Below are 20,840 nucleotides of genomic sequence, written 5' to 3'. Positions count from 1 at the left end.
GAACACTTGTATACATCATTTTCTATCTATAAATTCCTATAAATTTATTTATTGGAATTTTATTTTTGAATTATTAATTACAGTAAGCAATTATATTTTAGAATTTTATAAATCTTCTATTTAATAACTGTATATATTATGTTTATGATTTTAATAATTATTATTTATAGTAATTGTCTATCTAAATATTAGGTTTTTTGAAAAATTGTTCCTTGAATAATCGATTCAAGATTTATCATTTCTCCGTACCTCAATTAACTAAATAATGCTCTTTGTAATTTGTTATTATTTAAATAAGAACATTGTCATAAAACAAAAAATATGAATATTTTACATTGGTTAATTTAAATTTAAATCAACCAGTTTTATAATATAGTATATTTCAAGGAATAATAGAAATTTTAAACTAAAATTTTAATATTTATATAAAAAAGTATAAGGTTTATTTTAATAATTTTAAAAAGTAGCATTAAAATAAATTGTATTAATTCATTATTTTTAGTATGGACTATGAATTTTGAACATATCTTATTTGTATCATAACTGACCGCTGATATAACATGTATTTTGGTGATATTACTAATTGAATAATTTATTTTAGATTATTTATTATTTCTTAACGAAAATACTTGTATGAAATAAAAATATATCAATATATACAAATTTACCGTTTCTTTATGTGACGCATGCGCTTTTGATTTATAAAATTTTTCCAGCTCAATCATCGAGGTTAGGTATTTTGTATTATCCTAGTTTATTTATGTACGTTATCTCAATATAATTTTTTATATTAATAATTAAATTTAAGTATATAATACTTCAAAAGAACACATAATTCACATTTAAAACGAACCATTCCTAAGTTTTTTCTATTAAGTTTCGGATTTAAGAATTAATTTTAAAAGTTAATTATACAATATTGTCCTAAATTTATCTTATGAAAATATAAATTAAATTATATAGTTTCTTTTTTTATAATTTCAGCATTAGTTGTAAGATTTTTAGAATTTAAATATATATATAACAATTGCATTGGATAAGTGGATTTAAAATAAAACAATATTATAATTGTGTTTTGGTTGTGAATTTAAAATTAAGTGATTATTGTACATATGCTTGTTATTAGTTTAATTATAAACTCAAAATTAATTTTATTACCAAAAACTTTTTTTAACTATTTTCATTATTCTGGATTATTTTATATAATTTGATTTTGAAATTATGTAATTCTTTTTTATTTGCAACTTAAGTCATAAAATACTAATAGTAATATTGATATGCTATCATGCTTAAAAAATAATAGAAAGTGATGTTATTATATAATAGTTTAGCTTTTACCACAATTTTTAGGCTGGGCTGTTTATTTAATCATAAAAATTTGTAATTTTTGTAATCTAGAGTTTGTTCGATTGCATAAACAGTATAGGATAAAAATATATTTTAATTAAATTTATTTATGTAATTATTTTTTTTTTTAAATAATTATTAAGTGTGGGCTTACCTTTTAATTTATCTTTTAAGATACTTTCTTTTTATGATATAATATATTTTTATTTAATTTTATGAATATTGAAGTATATATTAAAATTTTTTAATAATACAAATTTTTTTTATTATTGAAATGTTTTTCCATTAGAAATATTAAATTGTTCTATAAATAGTTGAATAAAGAGTTATTTCTATTTTTAACAATTTTTACATTTTTGTATTTGTCTACAATATATCAATAATAAATTAATATTAACATTTATTTATATGTATAAAATTTGTTGTAGAATATGATTATTTATTATTGAAAATAACAACACAAAAATTATTATATGTAGTTATTATTAAATAGTTTTTTAATAATATATTTTGATTGTAAATATTTTAGTTTTTTTGCCAAATAAATATTAATCTTTTTAATCTATTTCTATAACAATACATATAATTTTAATAATATATAATGTACAAATTAGTAAAAGTAATTATTGATTACGTAATAAAAAGTTAAAACATTAAATATTAAAATACATTGTTTTATCCTGTTAATAGTTTGAGCCATTTTCTATTAAACAAAATATATTTATGAATAATTATTCAATTAATGATAGCCAGTGTTTGAATCAATGTTAAATCCACAAATCTAGTTATAGTGAGAAACAAGACAATTTAATGAATTATTTAAAAATATGTAATTAAAATATCTAATAAAATATTATTAATTTGGGTTTTGTAATAATTCATTTTGTATGGAAATAAATTATGAAATTTTTTATAATATTGCAGAAAACTAAACATTATATCCCTTTCTAACATTGTTTTTGTGTTAGAATGCTTCGTAGAACGGTCTAATTATAATTATGTATAATAATTAAATTTGGAATAAAACGGATCGTTTCAATAGCGATTCAATTTAATATTGTATTAAAGCTTCATTGTTTGACCATTACCATAATGAATTTTTAATGCTTAAAAAGTAAATCTTATTTTTTCGATTTGTTGCTTAACAAGTAATAAACCGAGTCATTTGGATATTTATAAGCTGTGTACTACGTCATTGATGAAATTCTAAGTTTTTCTTTGTAAGGTCACACACAACGTAATTTAACTAGAGCGATCTTTAGGTTTATGACATAGATATCGAATATTAGTTAACAGTATATCTACCTTGACTATGTGTTATCAGCCATTTCATATACATAAAATGATATGCAACTAAACACAAGATAGTTTTGTGAAATTATAGAAGAAAACTTGCCTGTAATGCTTGTACCAGAAAAATTTGAGAAGGTGTATCCAAGATAAATATAAATGAGTTTTACAATATCCTAACAATATTTTCTGGTTGTTAACATTATTTGTCTTGAACTTTAAATTTGTACATTAAGATTGCTATTATCTTGCGTCCACTTTAATCAGGATTTATGAACTTACTGTGCTCACTTTTATTTAACTTTTGCTTAGCTAACAAACATATTCTAATATTAACTTATGTTTTAAAAGAAAATTTAGTTATAATTTAATGAAATGTATTAAAACCATTCATTTTTTGAGTGATTCATTAGTAATTTTAGTTTATATAATAGTAAGTAAATTTTTTTCGAGATAAAATAAATCTATAAAAATTTTACATATGTTTAATACTTTATTACATGTGAAGTTTATACAAAATTTTATATAAAAAATTGTAATAAAATTATTAAAATTAATTTAATTGTAAAAACATGAAATAAATTAATGTAATTATTATGTTTTAGTTAAACATTTAGTTAAATTATATATTAGTTAAAATCATATGTAAATATACATGTAATCTACTGCTTAACATTTATTTATTCTTCATATTAATAATAATAATTAATGAAAATCAAATACATAAAATATAAAATTTGAACTTTCAAATAATTATTAAGTACACTCATGAATGGTTTGTTTTATGTGGAGTCTTCTTCATAGTATATAAATAAATCTCATCTTTTTTTTTTTAGAAATATCAGATTGTGAATAAATAGTAAATCCAGAAATTAGTTTAACATTCAATAGATTTTGTTTGAATTAAAGAGCATTTGTATTGATTGATTAAATTAACTGATCACAATGCAAAAAAGGGTCTTTCAAAAATATTTAATACTTTGCTTAACATTTTTATGTCTAAGTGATCTGAGTGCTTTAAAGAGTAAAAATAAAAATAAATCGAAATGTGTACTACCACGAAATCTTGCCAGAGAAATTGATTCTTACAAACCGATTTTAAAAGATATTAAAAATATGACGACTAATGGATTTTTCCATGGTCTTACATTCAATGAATTAGCCACTTTCGTAAATAAATTTAGCTCAAGGATATCTGGTTCGAAAACTTTAGAACGTTCTATTGATTATATGTTGGAAAAATCAAAAAATATGAGTTTTGACAATGTTCATGGAGAAGAAGTAATGGTTCCACGCTGGATTAGGTAAGCATTGCTCAGATTATAAAACGTCTTTTAAAATTTAATTACGAATATTATCTATTATTAATATATTTTATATTTAATATTTTAAAAATATAGATAAATAAATATATATTTATATTTATATATAAATTTTAAATTTCTCATACTTTAAATCTATAACAATATTCTATGATTTTTATTTTACATGACTAGATTGTAAACGGCAAAGTCAAGGCAATTATTAAATTTTTAAAATCTTGGTTAAATTAGTTTAAATCGCAGTTTTCAATCATTATATCAGCAATAAATATAAATTAATTCATTTTGTAGGGGTAAAGAATCTGTCAAATTATTGAAACCTTTGGTTAAGAATATTCCAATGCTTGGATTAGGTTATAGTGTAGGAACACCTCAGAAAGGAATAACGGCTAAGGCAGTTGTTGTGAGAAGCTTTTCAGATTTGATATTACGGGCTAATGAAGTGAGTATTAAAATAGTAATGATTTAGTCTTGTGTAAGAACCGATTTTCTAAAATTTATTTATATTTTATTCAATTTATAAAAAAGATACGAAATTTTTATATGAATAGTAATATAAGTGACAAATCTTTACGTGGTGTAGTCTTTATTATTATTGAAATTTTATTTTAAGATATTATTCAGAATATTTTTGTAAAAGTGCAGAAAATTTTTCTATTCAAATTGTTAAAATAATTTAATTCAATGTAATTTCATTCAATGTATAAGAAATAGATGTAATTCCTAATTTATTTCTAATTCATTAATTTTACAACTTATGTAACTATATATTAACAGAAAAATTAATTTAATATTCTATTAATATTGTTTCACCAATAAATGAGTGTATAAAATATTAAAAATTCCTATTTTTATACGAAAGCAGCAGTTTAATTTTATACATTTTTGATAATTTATTCATTTAAGTAGACTATTATATTAAGATTCCAGGGCGGATAGTTGTGTTTAATCAAGAATATGTTAATTATAATGAAACGGTAAAATATAGATCTCAAGGTGCTATAGAAGCAGCAAAATTTGGTGCAGTTGCAGTTCTTATTCGTTCAATAACACCATCTCTAGAATATATTCCACATACAGGAATGATGGACTATAATGTAAATGTGACAAAAATCCCAGCAGCTTGCATTACAGTTTCAGATGCTCAATATTTAAACAAATTAGCCGACGAAGGTATTTATAATCCTTTTGAATGACACATTTCTTTTTTTTTACTTGAATTATAAACACATACGTATGTATTTACATATGTATATATATATATTTATATACGTGTATGCATTCTTTGTAATTATTTATAATAGATAAAGAAATAATTATAAACCTTAAAATGAATGCCAAAACGTATCCAAATGTTAAATCTCGTAATGTAATTGCTGAAATAACGGGTTTGATAAAACCTGAAAATGTTGTTGTCATTTCCGGTCATATTGACAATTGGGATGTCGGACAAGGTGCAATGGATGACGGCGGGGGTGCTTTTATTTCTTGGAGTGCCTTAGCATTACTAAAGTATCTTGGTTTGAAACCAAAAAGAACAATTCGGTAAAGACAATTGTTAATATAATAACTAAAAATTTTCCATTTGTTTATTAAAATTATATATTAAAATATGTAATCTTTACAGCACTTACAGTTTATAATGATTTTGAATAATGTACAATATTTATCTTTAGAAATAAATTCTAGATTCTTTAAAAGAATACAGATTTAATATTTCATATATATAAATCTTTTTACAGTAAATGCGATAGAATAAATAAAAATTTATTTTTAAATTATCTGTATAATAAAATATAACACTTTATGATAATATTAATGTGTTAGTTATAAAAATAAATAAGAAAATTTATAAAATTATAGAACAATTTTATGGACTGCTGAAGAATTTGGACTTATTGGTTCTTCGCATTATATAAATATACATAAACTTAAAGAACCAAATTTACAGTTTGTAATGGAGTCTGATGCAGGAACATTTACTCCACTTGGTCTACAGGTTTCAGGCACAAATTTAGTAAAATGTATAATTGAAAGAATATTTAGGTACAATTATAATAAGTATATTTTAATTTACTAATAAAATTCAATAGTATCATGCAATTATTTAAATTATAAACAAATGTTTAATTCTTTGTATCTACAATATTTAATGTATTATGTTTTACTTTCTCAAATTATTTAATTTACAAAAATATGATTTCAATATTTCGGTACATAGAACGTTGTTTGCCAATTGTTTTTTTAATTTTTCAAATGATACAATAATATGAACATATTAATACTTACTATTTATATATTTTAATTTTTTAGTCTAAACGAACACAATTACACACGAAAAATATGTATCTTTTTTAATTAATAATTTATTTATAATCTAAATACGTTTTTGACATTTTAAATCTTTTCTTAATAGTTTGTTAAAACCTGAAGTCAATTTCGAGATTAATGATAAAGCCGAGGGACCTGATATTGATAGTTGGATAAATTCAGGAGTGCCAGGTGCATCATTATGGAATGCAAATGAAAAATATTTTTGGTATCATCATACAAAAGCAGATACAATTGATTTAGAAAATCCTGAAGATTTAGATAAAGGAACAGCCCTTTTTGCATCAGTAGCTTATGTTTTAGCAGATATTAATATTGATTTACCACGTAATAAATTAGTTATTAAAGAACGAATATAAACACACATTATGGTGTTTTTTTTCAAATGATATTTATGATGATATTTAGATATATTTGTATGATATTTAAGTTATAATAAGTACATTTTTATTTTATTTTGGAAAAACAACAGTAATATTTTATTATCCAGCATTTTTATGTGTAATATCAATATTCATATTTTAATTGAAAAATGAAGAATAAAATTATATGTATTATTAATGAAAATATTGCACAAAAATATTAAATAAATTTCTGTTATTCCAGTAACAAAATATTATTTATAAATAATTATATAAATAAATAATTGTTCATATATTGTATAATCTATTATATTATCATAGCTTTTAATATATTGCAATGATTATCGAAGGACTAAGAATAACTAAGTAAATTTTGAACAAATTGTCTAATTCACTTAAATTATTTATCTGTTGTTAACTAAACATGTTTTTTTATTAATATAGATTATATTTTATTCAAATTTAACAATTCATCTATTCAATTAGAAAACAAAATTTATTACAGAAAAAGATATACTAATTTAGAAATATCGTAGATTTAAACTTCATATGAACTTTACTTTAATTTATATTAAAAAATGAATTAATGACAATGAATTTAAAGGAGCATCAATTTAGCTAACTAGAAATATAAATTTGTATTTTCAATAATTATTTATAATTCAATAATTAATTAAAAGTTCTCTTAATGTATGTTTTTTATTAATAAATTATTAAAAATTTTATCTTTAGAAGGTTAATAGTTCTATATTTAATGTTAAAATTGTCCGAACTTTTTTATAATATCAGATTGAATTTTCTTATATAGTTTAATTAAAAAAAATTTATTTCATTGAAATCGAATTTCAACGCGCAAATTAATATTTTACATATGACAATAAATAGTATAAGATACAAAAAACTTGAATTTATCTTAATTTTGTAGATACATAAAAAACGTTCTTATACACTTATATAATATAAATTTAGTTTATACACATAAATTGTATTAATGCTATTTAAATGATAATATTCTTGATTTTCTGAAACACTAAAAATAAGTTTTAAGCAAGAATTAGTTATCTTCTTATTTCTTTGTAAGAGAATACATTTATTTGTAAATATGTAAATTATACACATTTATATTCTTGAATGAAATAATTTTGAACTATTTATAATTATTTACCTAGTTATACAATAAAATTGAAAAAAATATTTAATTACAATATTCTGAGTATTCATATCTATATGCTCGTATTTCCCCCCAAATATATATATATTTATTTTCAAAATTGTATAATTTTAAAATTGTATTCTTATGTGTTTGTATAAAAACAATACCATACAAATATTAAATTAGGTAACATTAAAGTTTTTTTATTTAAAACCTCTTTTCTTTAAAGATGGTAGTGAAAAATCAATGGAAATAAGACCAATCTAATAATAATTAATTTCTAAAGAGATCCTATCTTTTTTTCTTCGTTAACGTAAAAGCTCACGAAAAGTTTGGTAAAAGCTCCAGATTTTGGTTGTTCATCAATATATGCTTGCTCAGATTTCGACAATGACTGCAGGTACAGAAAACCAATCTATTATGAGCAGAAATATTATTCTAATCTTTCGATTATTATACCTCAATGAATTTTGTAGTATGAAATAAATACTTTAGTCTTAAAAAAATTTACAAATTGTTGGCATATCTTGATCTGTTAGAATATCAGTTAATACAAGTCAGATATTTTTGTACCTTATAAATATCTTGTATTTTTTCTATTTGCTTTCAAACTTTTTTTATTTTTCTTTAGTGATCTTTTATTAGTAGGAGCCAAAATTAATTAAAGATAATAAGTATTGAATATGACATAAGTACAATTTTACTTAATGGAATTTAAATTTTTTTGATCAGTTTTTACTTTATAAAGACAATATGCACACATGATGGTATTAATTATTGTACAATACAATTTTTTCCTAATAAAATATAAATTAATATATTTGATAAATAACAAGTAAATAAATATTTATAATTAGAATGTATTGTTAATTAGTTCTAATAATTAAATTGTTTTTGATAATATATATATATATATAAACAAAATAGTTTTTTGCTATTTTTCTACTTTGTACATTGTATCGATTAGAACGAATTTATAAAAAATAATAAAAACTACATTTGATATGAAATTAGCACATATCATTAGAGAGAAATAATGCCATGTATTATTTGCAGTTATTACTAGTTTTATTCAATATAATAATTTTCATATATTTATATTAATTTAACTTTTATAACTATTCATTTACGTCGTATTACATACGTAAAATATATTAAAAAAAATTTATTTCTCGAAAAAAGACTATAAGTTTTACATTTTGCATTATATGTACAATATATAAATATGAAATTAATTGAAATACAGTTTACAAACACAAGGAGGAATAATAAGAAAACATTTCAAATCTGGTATCAATCCTATTTAAAAACTTAATAATAGAAACAAATAATGTTAAGTAAAGTAATAGTTAGCAGAGTAATTTTTTTTAATTGTTAAAAAAATGAGTATTTTTTAAACAGTATGTGATTCAATTATATATTTATATTTATATATATAAAAATAGTAATTTTAATAATATTAATTTTCTTTACTTTCATTGTCCTTAAGTTACTATGACTAAAAATATATTAGAAATCTTATTGAAAATTAACAATTGAAAATTTTAACCCTCAAATTTTGTTATTAGAAAGATGGAACTTTATCTATTAATAGTATAAAAACTATTTATAATTTATAACTTTATGTTTATTTTTATAATTTTTTATCAAGGTATGTACATACTTTGGACTAGATTGAGGCAAGATGTAATGTCAATTCCTAATGATTATTATAGAGTTGACACAATGGAATTTGTCAATAGTAATTTATTATTTAATTACTTCAAATGTTTCTATTACATACTGTACATAACACACTCAATTTATTATTATGCTATACTCATTTTATGACTAGAAACAGATTAATGTTATAAAAGTAATCTTATAAATATCTTATATAATTATTGGTAAATTAATCTTATAAAAATCTTATAATTCCTAAATGATTTCTTTCAAATATTGATCAGTTAAGTATTAAATTGTAGACAAAATTTTAGTATGAATGTTCTAAAGTACATATTTAGAGCAAAGTAAATATTTTAGCAAATTTTATTTTAAAATAATTTTGATAAGAATAGTGTATTACAAAAATTCAAAAGTAAAAATTGTGTAGGATATATAAAGCATAAATAAATAAATAAATATATATATATATATAATGAAACTTTCTATCTTCTATTATTATCTATTTTATTAAATATTTTAGAATATTCCGTCAAAGTATCGTATTACATACGAAATAATAATTTGTAAAAAAATTTTTAATTTGATTGAAAAGTAATTCATTAACATTGAACATATAAAATAGAATCGAAATATGTATTGCTTGACAGAAATTACAAAGAATTAAAGTATGACGTCTTTCGTAGACATACTACTTAAGACTCGTAGATTATAAAAAGTGAAGTCCCTTCTATTTGAAATTATTTAATTTGAATAATATTGATAAATTCAATAATAATCTAGCTTCATCATGTAATAGACTGTTGAATTTCAGAAGATGCATTCCCTACTGATATTAATAAATAGTATTTGAGATTTGTTACAGAATTATTTTCAAATTGTTCTATGTCTTGTTAAATAGCGAACATACATTTTTACAAATTGTTTTATTCTAGAACTATGCAATTAAACAAATTATTTTAAGTAATATGGCATTTATAAATACCGTTCATTATTTAAAATATTTAGAAATTTACTTAGCCATTTTAATGAATAGTCGATATATATTGATTATACTTATATACATTGATAATGTTATATAAAACAGCTTTTTATACGTTATAATATAAATTTAGTCGGATATTGTACACTTCGATATATAAACTCATACAAAAAAAATTAAATTATTGGATATTTTTAAATCATAAGTTTATTCTCTAAATTTCTATTATTTTTGAAATTCCAAAATGAACAAAAAATATCAAACGGTATTCCACTGTTTATATTTTATTTATAAATTCCATTTTAATTGTTGAAACTCGTTTATAAATACATTATTAATTATGGGAGTAGTTACAGCGTTAAAAGAATCTAATTAACATGAAAATAGAAATATTTTAGTTTTAAACACCTACCTCTTTGCTCCTGATGCAGGAGAGTGAATGACGTCGCTCGAGAATTTCGGGGTTCTGTAACCCTTAATGTTATTTATTCTCGGCGCCCTCCGACGGGGGTGCGCACGCGTCCCTCGACAACGCTATATAAGGGGGCAGGGAAGCAGGTGGGAGAAGTGGAGGCGGTTTTCTTCTGGCGTCTCGATGCATGTCGTCGATCAGTGCCGCGGCAACTCGCGCAACCCTCGGATGTTGGTATCGACGAAGTTGACTCTAAAAATTACTGTAAAAACTTGCAAAAACGCGAAGACGCAATCCGGACCACCTGTTTGTCGCGTTCTCGGTTCAGTCAGTCTGTAAAATACATGCTCATGCGCGTGTTCTCTTGTGCATTAAATTCAAGACCTAAAGTGAGATTCCGCGACCGAAGATAAACAATTTGTACTTATTTTGGGGACGGTAATTGCAACTAGTTTTATGCATAACTCGATGATATGATCAAGGTATATCTCAATTTGGTATAGTATTTTTAATTATAATGCAATATACAAGGAGGGAAGATATAAAGATATATTTAACTTAACTAACGAATTCTATAATTAAAAATAAAAAGTTTTCAAATTAATAATTGTAAAAATTCATATTGTATATCTATACTTCTTGTGTGTTAGATCGTTCAATCGATTCCTTTTAACGATTCCTTAAGCATATCTTGAGCTCATTTCCACCGTTCACTTATTCTGCAACTACTTTCATCGTACCTTATTTTAAAGTTTATGCATACTCGTTACTCAGCTCAGTCTCGTACATATATGCGAATAGATTATGAGAGCATTTTATAAATTTTATTCTTATAGACATTAATAAAGTATGAAAACGAGAATTTGAATATGCTTATATTACATAAATTATTATACTATTGTTAAAAATTTTGTTTGCTTATTCGTGATTATTTGAAGTAAAGATTTATTAATTATTATGTAATTTGAAAACATCTTTAGCATTATATCTTTAAGGAGATGACATTGTTATTAAAATAATGATAAACTTTTTTCGTTACAAATATAAATCGACAATTATTTACAAAATTAGAAACTTAAATTTTGGAATTGTTACAATAAATATGATTTCCTATTCTAAAAGGTTTCTATTATAGTTGGTATATATATATATATATATATATATACTAGATAGAATGAATAAAATGATAGCTATATTCTTTGCTCTATATCATGAGTAATTATGCCTTGTTAGATTGTATAATATACATTGATGTTATTAAATTATATTTATAAATTAAACATCATATTAAATTTATTATTCATAATCGTTGTTAACAAATTTTAATAATACTTAGTTGACAAAATATTAAATGCATGTCATGAAATTCAATAACAATTAAGATTAAGAGAATTGGTTACTGTGATCAATTGTATGGACATGTTATGTCCAGCAAATAGATTTTTCCTAATATTTAATATAAAATATTAACTCGTATTTTATTCATAGATGTTTCCAGATAAAACATTTAATTAATACAAGAAATTAAAAAAGTATTCTTATTAATTAGTACTTTGAAACCTAAACCAATCACAATACGAATATTTTTAATATACTTATATAGTTTTTTTTTTATAAATTATTGATAATTCATTTATTTTTAGATAACCCCGTAAATTTTTCATTTTTCTAAGACATAAATTAAAAAAATACATATAAATTTATAAGTATAAATATGTACAAATTATATCATACGCTTAAGTGAACAGATGTCCGTAAACATAAGTTTAAAATAATATAATTATTAATAATTAATTTAAAAATAGTAGTACAAATTACCCAAACATACAATATATAAATAGGAAAAAGTACTTAAATAACCGATTACAAGGTTATTTGAATGAGAAATAATAATAAAAATCAAAAACTATGAAAATTAAATGATTTAAAAAATTATTAATAATTAACGAAACTATGAATAAACTAACAAAACAAAATCTATTTTAAAGGTATTTTACGTCTTAAAAAAGATTTAATTAATTGTTAAAATGATAAATTGTTTTTATATAAAGTAAATATGTATAAATACTTATAAATACTCTAAACAACATTTTTTTCATAAATATAAATTAATACAATGTAAAATATTGAAATAAAGTATATGTCAATATTTTAATTTATAAAAAACACAAATATAATACTTTTTATCAACTATAATTTAAATTATTTAAAATTTATTTAAACATTTACTTATTAATCTTTAATTTAATGAACACGTGTAAAACAATTAATTTTTGTTTCGAGCATTTTACTTTTCATACATAATGCTATTTTTAAACTGAATTGTTAAGTACACTTATTTTATTACTTAGAAGATGGTCAAATCTGTTTCATATATATATGAAAGAGTTGCGATAGCTAATCTCAGTCTGTAAACCATTTAGAAATAAGAAATAGTTATATAGGTGTATATCCACTGTATATGTACCCTAAATTTTGCGATTATTCTTGTCATGTCACACGTATTCTAGTTGTCGCCCAACGATTCGGATATATATTGATATGCTGATGTTAGACGCTGTTTATTTGATTAGAAAAAATTAACTGCTTAGAATGATATTGATATTGGATTACTTTTTGATGTAGACCTATTTTTCACAAAATATTTATTCAATATTTGTTACAGTGCCTACTGATTACCAAAAACTTTTCTAACACAATTTTTAGTTTCCAATAATTATATATAGTATGGAATACCGTAAGGTATTAACATAATTGAATCATTCGATTATGTATATAAAAAGATATAAAATAAGATGAACGTAGTTTTAATATTTTAAAGTAATAATTTTATAAATATATATTATAATTTTACAATAAAAAGCTTAAAATATCATTGATATATCATCACTTATAATTATAATTTCTGATTTAATTGCCATTAATTATTTTTCAATATTACAATATCAAATAAAAAATTATTTTTTATTCAAATAAAATTTAAATCAATTTATGATATATTTAAAAATGTTATAAATTATTCATTATTTATATCACTTTAATTTCTTTACTTACATTTTAATCTCTTATCGATTAAAATTTGTATAAAACATTATTGAAAAGGCATTTTTTTTCAAACGGAAATCAAACGCGATCTCTTTAAAACAAATAGTTTCTTATTAATTAAGACAAAGATACTTTCTTCATTCTTTTTTTAGAATTAGTTGAATTTTTATTTTAAGTTTATTTAAATAGTTAGTTTATCAAATTTTCTGTAAAATAAATTTTTTGTAAAATGTCTAGTAACAATATTGGAGATCATATAGATAATACATGTTAGTCCTTAATTTAAATAAGGTATACAGATCATCAAAATAATGTAAATTCCAACGATTTGCGATTCGGCAAAATAATATTTGCAAACAGTACTTATCTTTAAAAAAGCGAATATTTACTTTGGAACTACAAATCCAAATGAAAATACTAATTTTGTTTTATCTTATTTGTCCTTATCTTATGCTTATCAGAATAATACAAATATAATATAGTAAATACTATTAAAAATAATAGAGTAATAATAGATTACTTTATAAATATAGTTAAGGAATACAATATTTTATATTACTATTAAAAAATTATATTACTCAAGCATTATATCGATGAGAATGCTTTTTTAAATGTTATTATAAAAAATTTGTTCACACTATTTATTTTGTATTTATAATAAAAATCATTTATAACATTTATTTTTGAACATATAGTCAATTAATGAAATTAAATAATATTTAACATATTTAAATATAATACTTATTTAAAATACATAGAATAAAAGTAAATCAATTAAAATTTCTTTTTAAATATCCAAGGCTTAATATCTGATATATATGAAAGCATACATATGTGATTATGTAAAGAAGACAAAATATTATTTATTATGTAACAAGAAATTTGATATTGATAAACGTTGATATTTTTGCCTTATAAACTGTGTATTGTAAATTATAATAAAAGTGCTTTAAGATATATAAATAACGTAATTATATATATATAAAGATAGATAGATATACTTTATTTTTACCATTAGATATGCTATACATGTCAATGTTTTTCATATTATCGAGAATAAAATTAACAAATACAACTTTATCTTCATTAATTTTGACAGAAATAATTATTATGAAATATAAATGACTATAGCCTGAAAACTTATAACAGAAACTCATAGTAAGGAAATGGAATAGTTGTATTAAAATAATTGAAATTCACAATTAGATTACAATTATTTTATGAATATTTATGCATTCTATTAAATATGAAATATCATTTCACATAACGAAGAATAAAATAATTATATTTTTATTAGATTTAGATAATAAAATTATTGTCTTAATATTTTATGCAAGTGCTATAACATAAGAAATATAAAAAGTATTTTGACGAATAAGTAGAATATTTTCATATAAACTATTTATATTTCATATATTTTTATTTGAACATTTTAACAATCCGAATGACTTAATTTAATTTTAAATAACAGTGAATAACATTTTAATACTTTTTCACCTTTAAAGATTTTTGCTCGTGACAAGTAAATTTGAAATTTATATAGTGCTAAGATCATGTAATAGTTTCATAATGATAATATTAATGATATTGTTTATTTTTCGTGAAATATTATATTTATTATATTAATATATTTATTATATTATTATTTATTATATATTATTTTTATTATATATTATATATTTATTATTTATTATATATTAAATTATGATTAAAATTTATATAATTTTAATAAAACAATAAAAGAATCTCATAAGAAAATTGTACTAAAATATAATAACTTATATCATAATTCTTACTTATATTAAAATATAATTTTGTTAAAAACCTAATCAATAATAAACTAAAATTATATCTAAATACTAGAAATTCTGAAATATAATAAATGAATATATAATAAATATTTATATTTTCTATTTCATTAGTTATTTCTATTATTACATTATCATTTTAATAAAAAAATTTTGAATTTTTTAATTTTATATATTTCTATTATACCGTATAACTATTATTATGTTTTCAAAAATTATTGCAAATTCATGTCATTTCATAAAATAGAATTATAGAACATAATCTTTAAATAAATATTAAGAGATTATAGTTTTCGACTTTTCAATGTGTCTGCATTTATCTTGTTATTGATTCTACTTTCAAATTATTTTTACGACTATTATAAGTATTTTATCAGAAAAGTTTTTATAGAAACAAGAAAATTAATTGTCATACTACTAATTTTTATGACTCCGTAGGTCAACAAAATAATAATTATGCTATTATGTAAGCACTGAATACCGCCTGATATTAATTTCTCATATAGCTTTGACTCTTGTGGTTAATATAGATAACAAGACACTGCACCAGTGCCCTTTTTCACCTCTCTTGAATTAATTTAGATGTTGCAATTAATTTAGTTTTTAAACACTGGGTTGTTCTTAATTTTTTAATGTAACCGGTAATTATAAAATGCATTTTGAATAAATGTTTTATCTTTGTTTATATATATATGAGTAATGTTATTAATATTACTTAATATTAGTTTTTACAAATATTTAGAAATTGCATATCAAATTTTCTACTCATATATTATGGAGTGTAATACTATAACAGAAATTACGTATAAAAGACAAATCTTAAAATGAATTGTATAAAATTTTGTATTTACTTTTTATTATAGAAATGAATCGGTTAAAGTAGCGTTTTATATATACGGTAAGTACATTTAAAAAGTTTAAGAGAAGTCAAAGCTCTTTAAGCGAATTATGATGTAGTATATTCAGTTTTTCTCATTTTGAGATAGATATTATATTTGTATTGATTAGATTTAATGAAATAAGTAGCTTAATTTTGAGATCAATAATTATTATAATTTTAAAAATATATCTAGATTTTTAATTCTATTTACAATTAGCTTTTAAATAGAAGTTTTTTCATCACATTGAATTGTATTCACGAAAAACTATTCAGTAGTAGTATATTGTTGTAAAAAACTGTTAATAATAATTCATAATAAAATAAAAGTAATAAAAAAAATAACAAAATGATATACCGATAATGATGATGATATTGTGTCAAGTGATCAAATAATTTTCAATATAAATATAATAGTATATAATATAAATAACTATCTTATAATTGTATTCAGTTAATATTTATTTAATTGCCATAAACAAATGAAATTATATCTTTACATATCAACATTATTATATGTAAAAGGAAAATAAATGAAATATATTCGATTATATTTAAAAAGTAAATCTATCTTTTAGAATTATATATAAATATGAAAATCTAATAAAATAGTTTATATTGGAATCAAGTATTATCTTTATTTTATTTTTTAATAATTTACAAATTAAAAAAATTGTATTAAAATAATAATAAAACCCTAATTTTGTAACGAACAAAATTATTAAGGATTATGCGATTACAGTTTAATAATTTTAACAAATGTAGTTTATGAATAGGATACAAAAAAGAAATAAAAGAAACTTAATAGAGAATTATTTATAAAGAAGCTGTTAAAGCAGTTTCGAAATATTATAATGTAAAATACTAATGGCGGCGGTGATATTTAGCTCCGACATAGATTTCGTCTTATTTCGTCTAGTACATTTACGGCTTCTCTTCAAGGTTCATTGATGCTGTATAAAAGTTTTTATTGAAGTTAACGTTTAAAAGTAAATGAAAAGGGATTTTTTGGGATAAAATCATACTAAAAACTAAAAAGAGAAAAAATATGAACAATAGCTGTCGACAATATTGCATTTTTGGTAGCTAATAGTACGACTCGTGATATTCTGCTGCTGTTTGTATATTCATTGGGAAGACCAGAAAATATTGTTTTCTCATCAGCTGTGAAAAGCTTGATTAAAGAAACGTACAACACGACTATCTAGGGATTCACTAATACAAATTAATTTTATTTTTACAATGCAAGCAAAAATCATAACTGTTTCTTTAATAAATAAATTGTTAAATTCCATTTATTAAATGTTATAATAAATAAAAATTCAATATATATTAAAAAATTTCTATAAACTAATTAACATCATAAGTATTTAGAACGTAAAGCTTTATATAGTAAAACGTGATAGTATGATTTGATAGTAACAAGCTTCAGAAATATAAAAGCTTCAGTATTTCATAATAAATACGTTAGTGATCTTAGAATTGCGATGTTAAATTTTTTAACAAAAGTTCCTTCTGTTTGCTGAAACAGCAACAGAGGTACTGGAGTGCTTGAAATAACAAGGTACATGTTTTAAATTGAATTTACTAAGTACTTCAATGATCATGGATGTGTCTAATAATTTGATAAAAAAAATTTATATATAGATAATATTAATTTTTTTTTATACTGTTTACAGAAACTGTTGTAAACTATAAACTGCGCTATTATATTTAAATATTTGCATTGGAAAATTAATACAAAATTAGAATAATTGTTGTTAGCATATTAATAAAGATAGAATTAATATATTATATTATAATGTATCTAAATACTTTATTAAAATATTTTGTATAGATTTTTGCGTATTTGAATACCAAGAAATAGTCAATTTCTGAATGAAAGAAAAGGATGACGGTGCTTTGGAAAAAGCATTTGTCGTTAATAAATATACGTCATTTTTTCAGCTTTTATTATTTAATCAATAGCAGATATATCAATTGTAGGAAAATATAAATTATTGAGTATTCTTTAATGCAATAGTTGTAAACATGTTCTTTTGATAGAATTAAATTTTATATTCCTGAAAATTTGATAAAATAATTAAATACATGTATAGTCATTCATCGAGATACTTCATAAAATTCAGAGGGTTATATTTCCATCAACATCAACCCATGAAGTCTTTGAGAAAATACTATGACTGGAAAGGAATGAAATCTTTTAATAAATTTAGGAGTGGATATTAAATATAGTAATAAATTAAAGATAGTAAATACAAAAAATTGATGAAAAGAAATTGATGATCGATGAACATCAATTTCTCGCATTGCAATGAGATTCAATACAATTTAAAATTTTAATTGTCTTGAAGAAGTTCAAGATAGGTAAATTGAAAATATTAATTCACTCTAGAAAATTTTGAAATAGTTATTTCGCTAGCTCAATAGAGAAGAAACTAACTCATAAAGAAAGAAATAAAATTTCTATGATAATATAGTATGAATAAAAATTTTTAATTAAATTTTTATAAATTATTTAATTAATAATAGAATAAATTATTAGTCATAACTCATATATATATATATATATAGGAGGAATATCATTCCACGTTTATTTGTTAAATTTGTTAAAAAAAAATTTGTATGACTTTGTAGAATTAGTAATTAAATGAGTTCTCATAGTGCATTAATTAATAAAATATTGACTAATAATTTTATCTGTACTAAATTTTTTATGAAACGGTATTAATTGTTCATACTATATATATACATTCTGAATAATAAGCTGCATAAACGAAAAAAGAACGAAGGAATATCGACCACCGTGTACAGAAATGATTTTTCCTTTTTATCTTTTGTTTTTGCATATCAACGATATTTCACATATTGGTAAAAAGAAATCAAATTAAAAGTGTTAATTAAAAAGCGTTTTAACTCTACAATAGTAAAGTTTTAAGGAAAGACTAATTGTAAATACAGATAGTAATTCGGTTATACTCTCATGCTTTCATTAAGTTTAATACGTAAGTAAAATATATATTATCATAAATAATTAATCGTTCGAATTCCTTGAAAAACTGTTAACCGAATGGTGTAAAGAATTCATATTTTTCGAGTTCTTTTTTTTCAGTCACCTATACATATCGTCAATTGATAGGTAATGAATAATATAATAGACTGACAAATACCACACATTGACTTATATCTTTTAAATGTTATGCATTTAAAACGTATACTCTATAATTTCATTGAAATATAAATATATCAGATAACTTAAAGACAATCAATCGTGTTAAAGTCTGAAAGTCCGTAAGCTGACAATATTGAACTTATATTGTATGTTATATGGTTAATATTAAATATGAATTATATATTCTAATAATTGGCCACATAAACTTTTTAAATGTATAGCAAAATATTAATATCTCAACTCCTTACAGATTTCTTTACAAGAATCGAAAAGGATCACATAAATTTATTAAATCAATCAAATCATAATATTCTAGAACTATGATAATATTGTAGTATAGTTATGTTATTCTTGATTTAATTTATAATAACTCATAATAAAAGAACCTTAATAAAATAAAAGCAATATCCTTATAGTACCATAAGTGTTTTGAAATTACGCAAATGAAGATTTTTAGTGAAAAGATTTAATTATATTAAATGATAACAATAAATTTAAAATTTGCAAGCACCTTCCAATCAATTAATTTTGTTTAAAAAATAATGTAATTCATTAAAAAAAAAAAATACAGTAGGCATATGTTTGGAAGACTATTCGTTTGAAGTAAAGAAGAAAATTTAGATAAAAGTAATAAATAGAAAATATATAGAGAGGACGCCTCTTATTATTATAAATTAAAAATAGTTACTGATATGAACTTGCATTAAAAATTTTAATCAAACTGCATAAACTATAGTTTGGTTTGAATCAAATGTTTAGATATAATATTAACCAAAATTCCAATTAATAATTATTATATGGTTTTAATATATACTGGATACGTTGATAGAATATGTTAATTGGTAAACATAATATTTACATGATATTTTGAAATTTAATTCTATAATCACGTACATTTTTATAATGTAAATGTGAGTATAGTGTTTTGTTACTATTTGAAATCGAATAATTATATTATGCGTTAAGAAAGAACTTAATTTTAAACTTTTTCCTAAGTAAATTAAAAAAAGAGAGTATTAATATTTTTTTATATATTTTATAAAATTGTATTTATTTATATAACCTAAAAACCTGTTT

At 21.0% G+C, this 20,840-nt stretch overlaps 1 protein-coding gene across 1 annotated transcript; it reads left to right on the top strand.

The window, feature by feature from the left end:
- Positions 1-3,486: 3,486 nt before the first annotated feature.
- LOC105362481 (carboxypeptidase Q-like) lies at positions 3,487-6,656 on the top strand. The gene is made up of 6 exons (XM_011499941.1): positions 3,487-3,941; positions 4,251-4,401; positions 4,883-5,132; positions 5,264-5,504; positions 5,823-6,005; positions 6,376-6,656. The coding sequence occupies exons 1-6, from the start codon at positions 3,583-3,585 to the stop codon at positions 6,647-6,649; spliced, it is 1,458 nt and encodes a 485-aa protein (XP_011498243.1). The 5' UTR covers positions 3,487-3,582; the 3' UTR covers positions 6,650-6,656.
- The last annotated feature ends 14,184 nt before the right edge of the window (positions 6,657-20,840 follow it).

This window comes from Ceratosolen solmsi, unplaced genomic scaffold (assembly GCF_000503995.2).
Source record: "Ceratosolen solmsi marchali unplaced genomic scaffold, CerSol_1.0 scaffold10, whole genome shotgun sequence".
In the NCBI taxonomy this organism is placed as follows: domain Eukaryota; kingdom Metazoa; phylum Arthropoda; class Insecta; order Hymenoptera; family Agaonidae; genus Ceratosolen; species Ceratosolen solmsi.
This window is presented reverse-complemented; position numbering and strand designations above follow the sequence as displayed.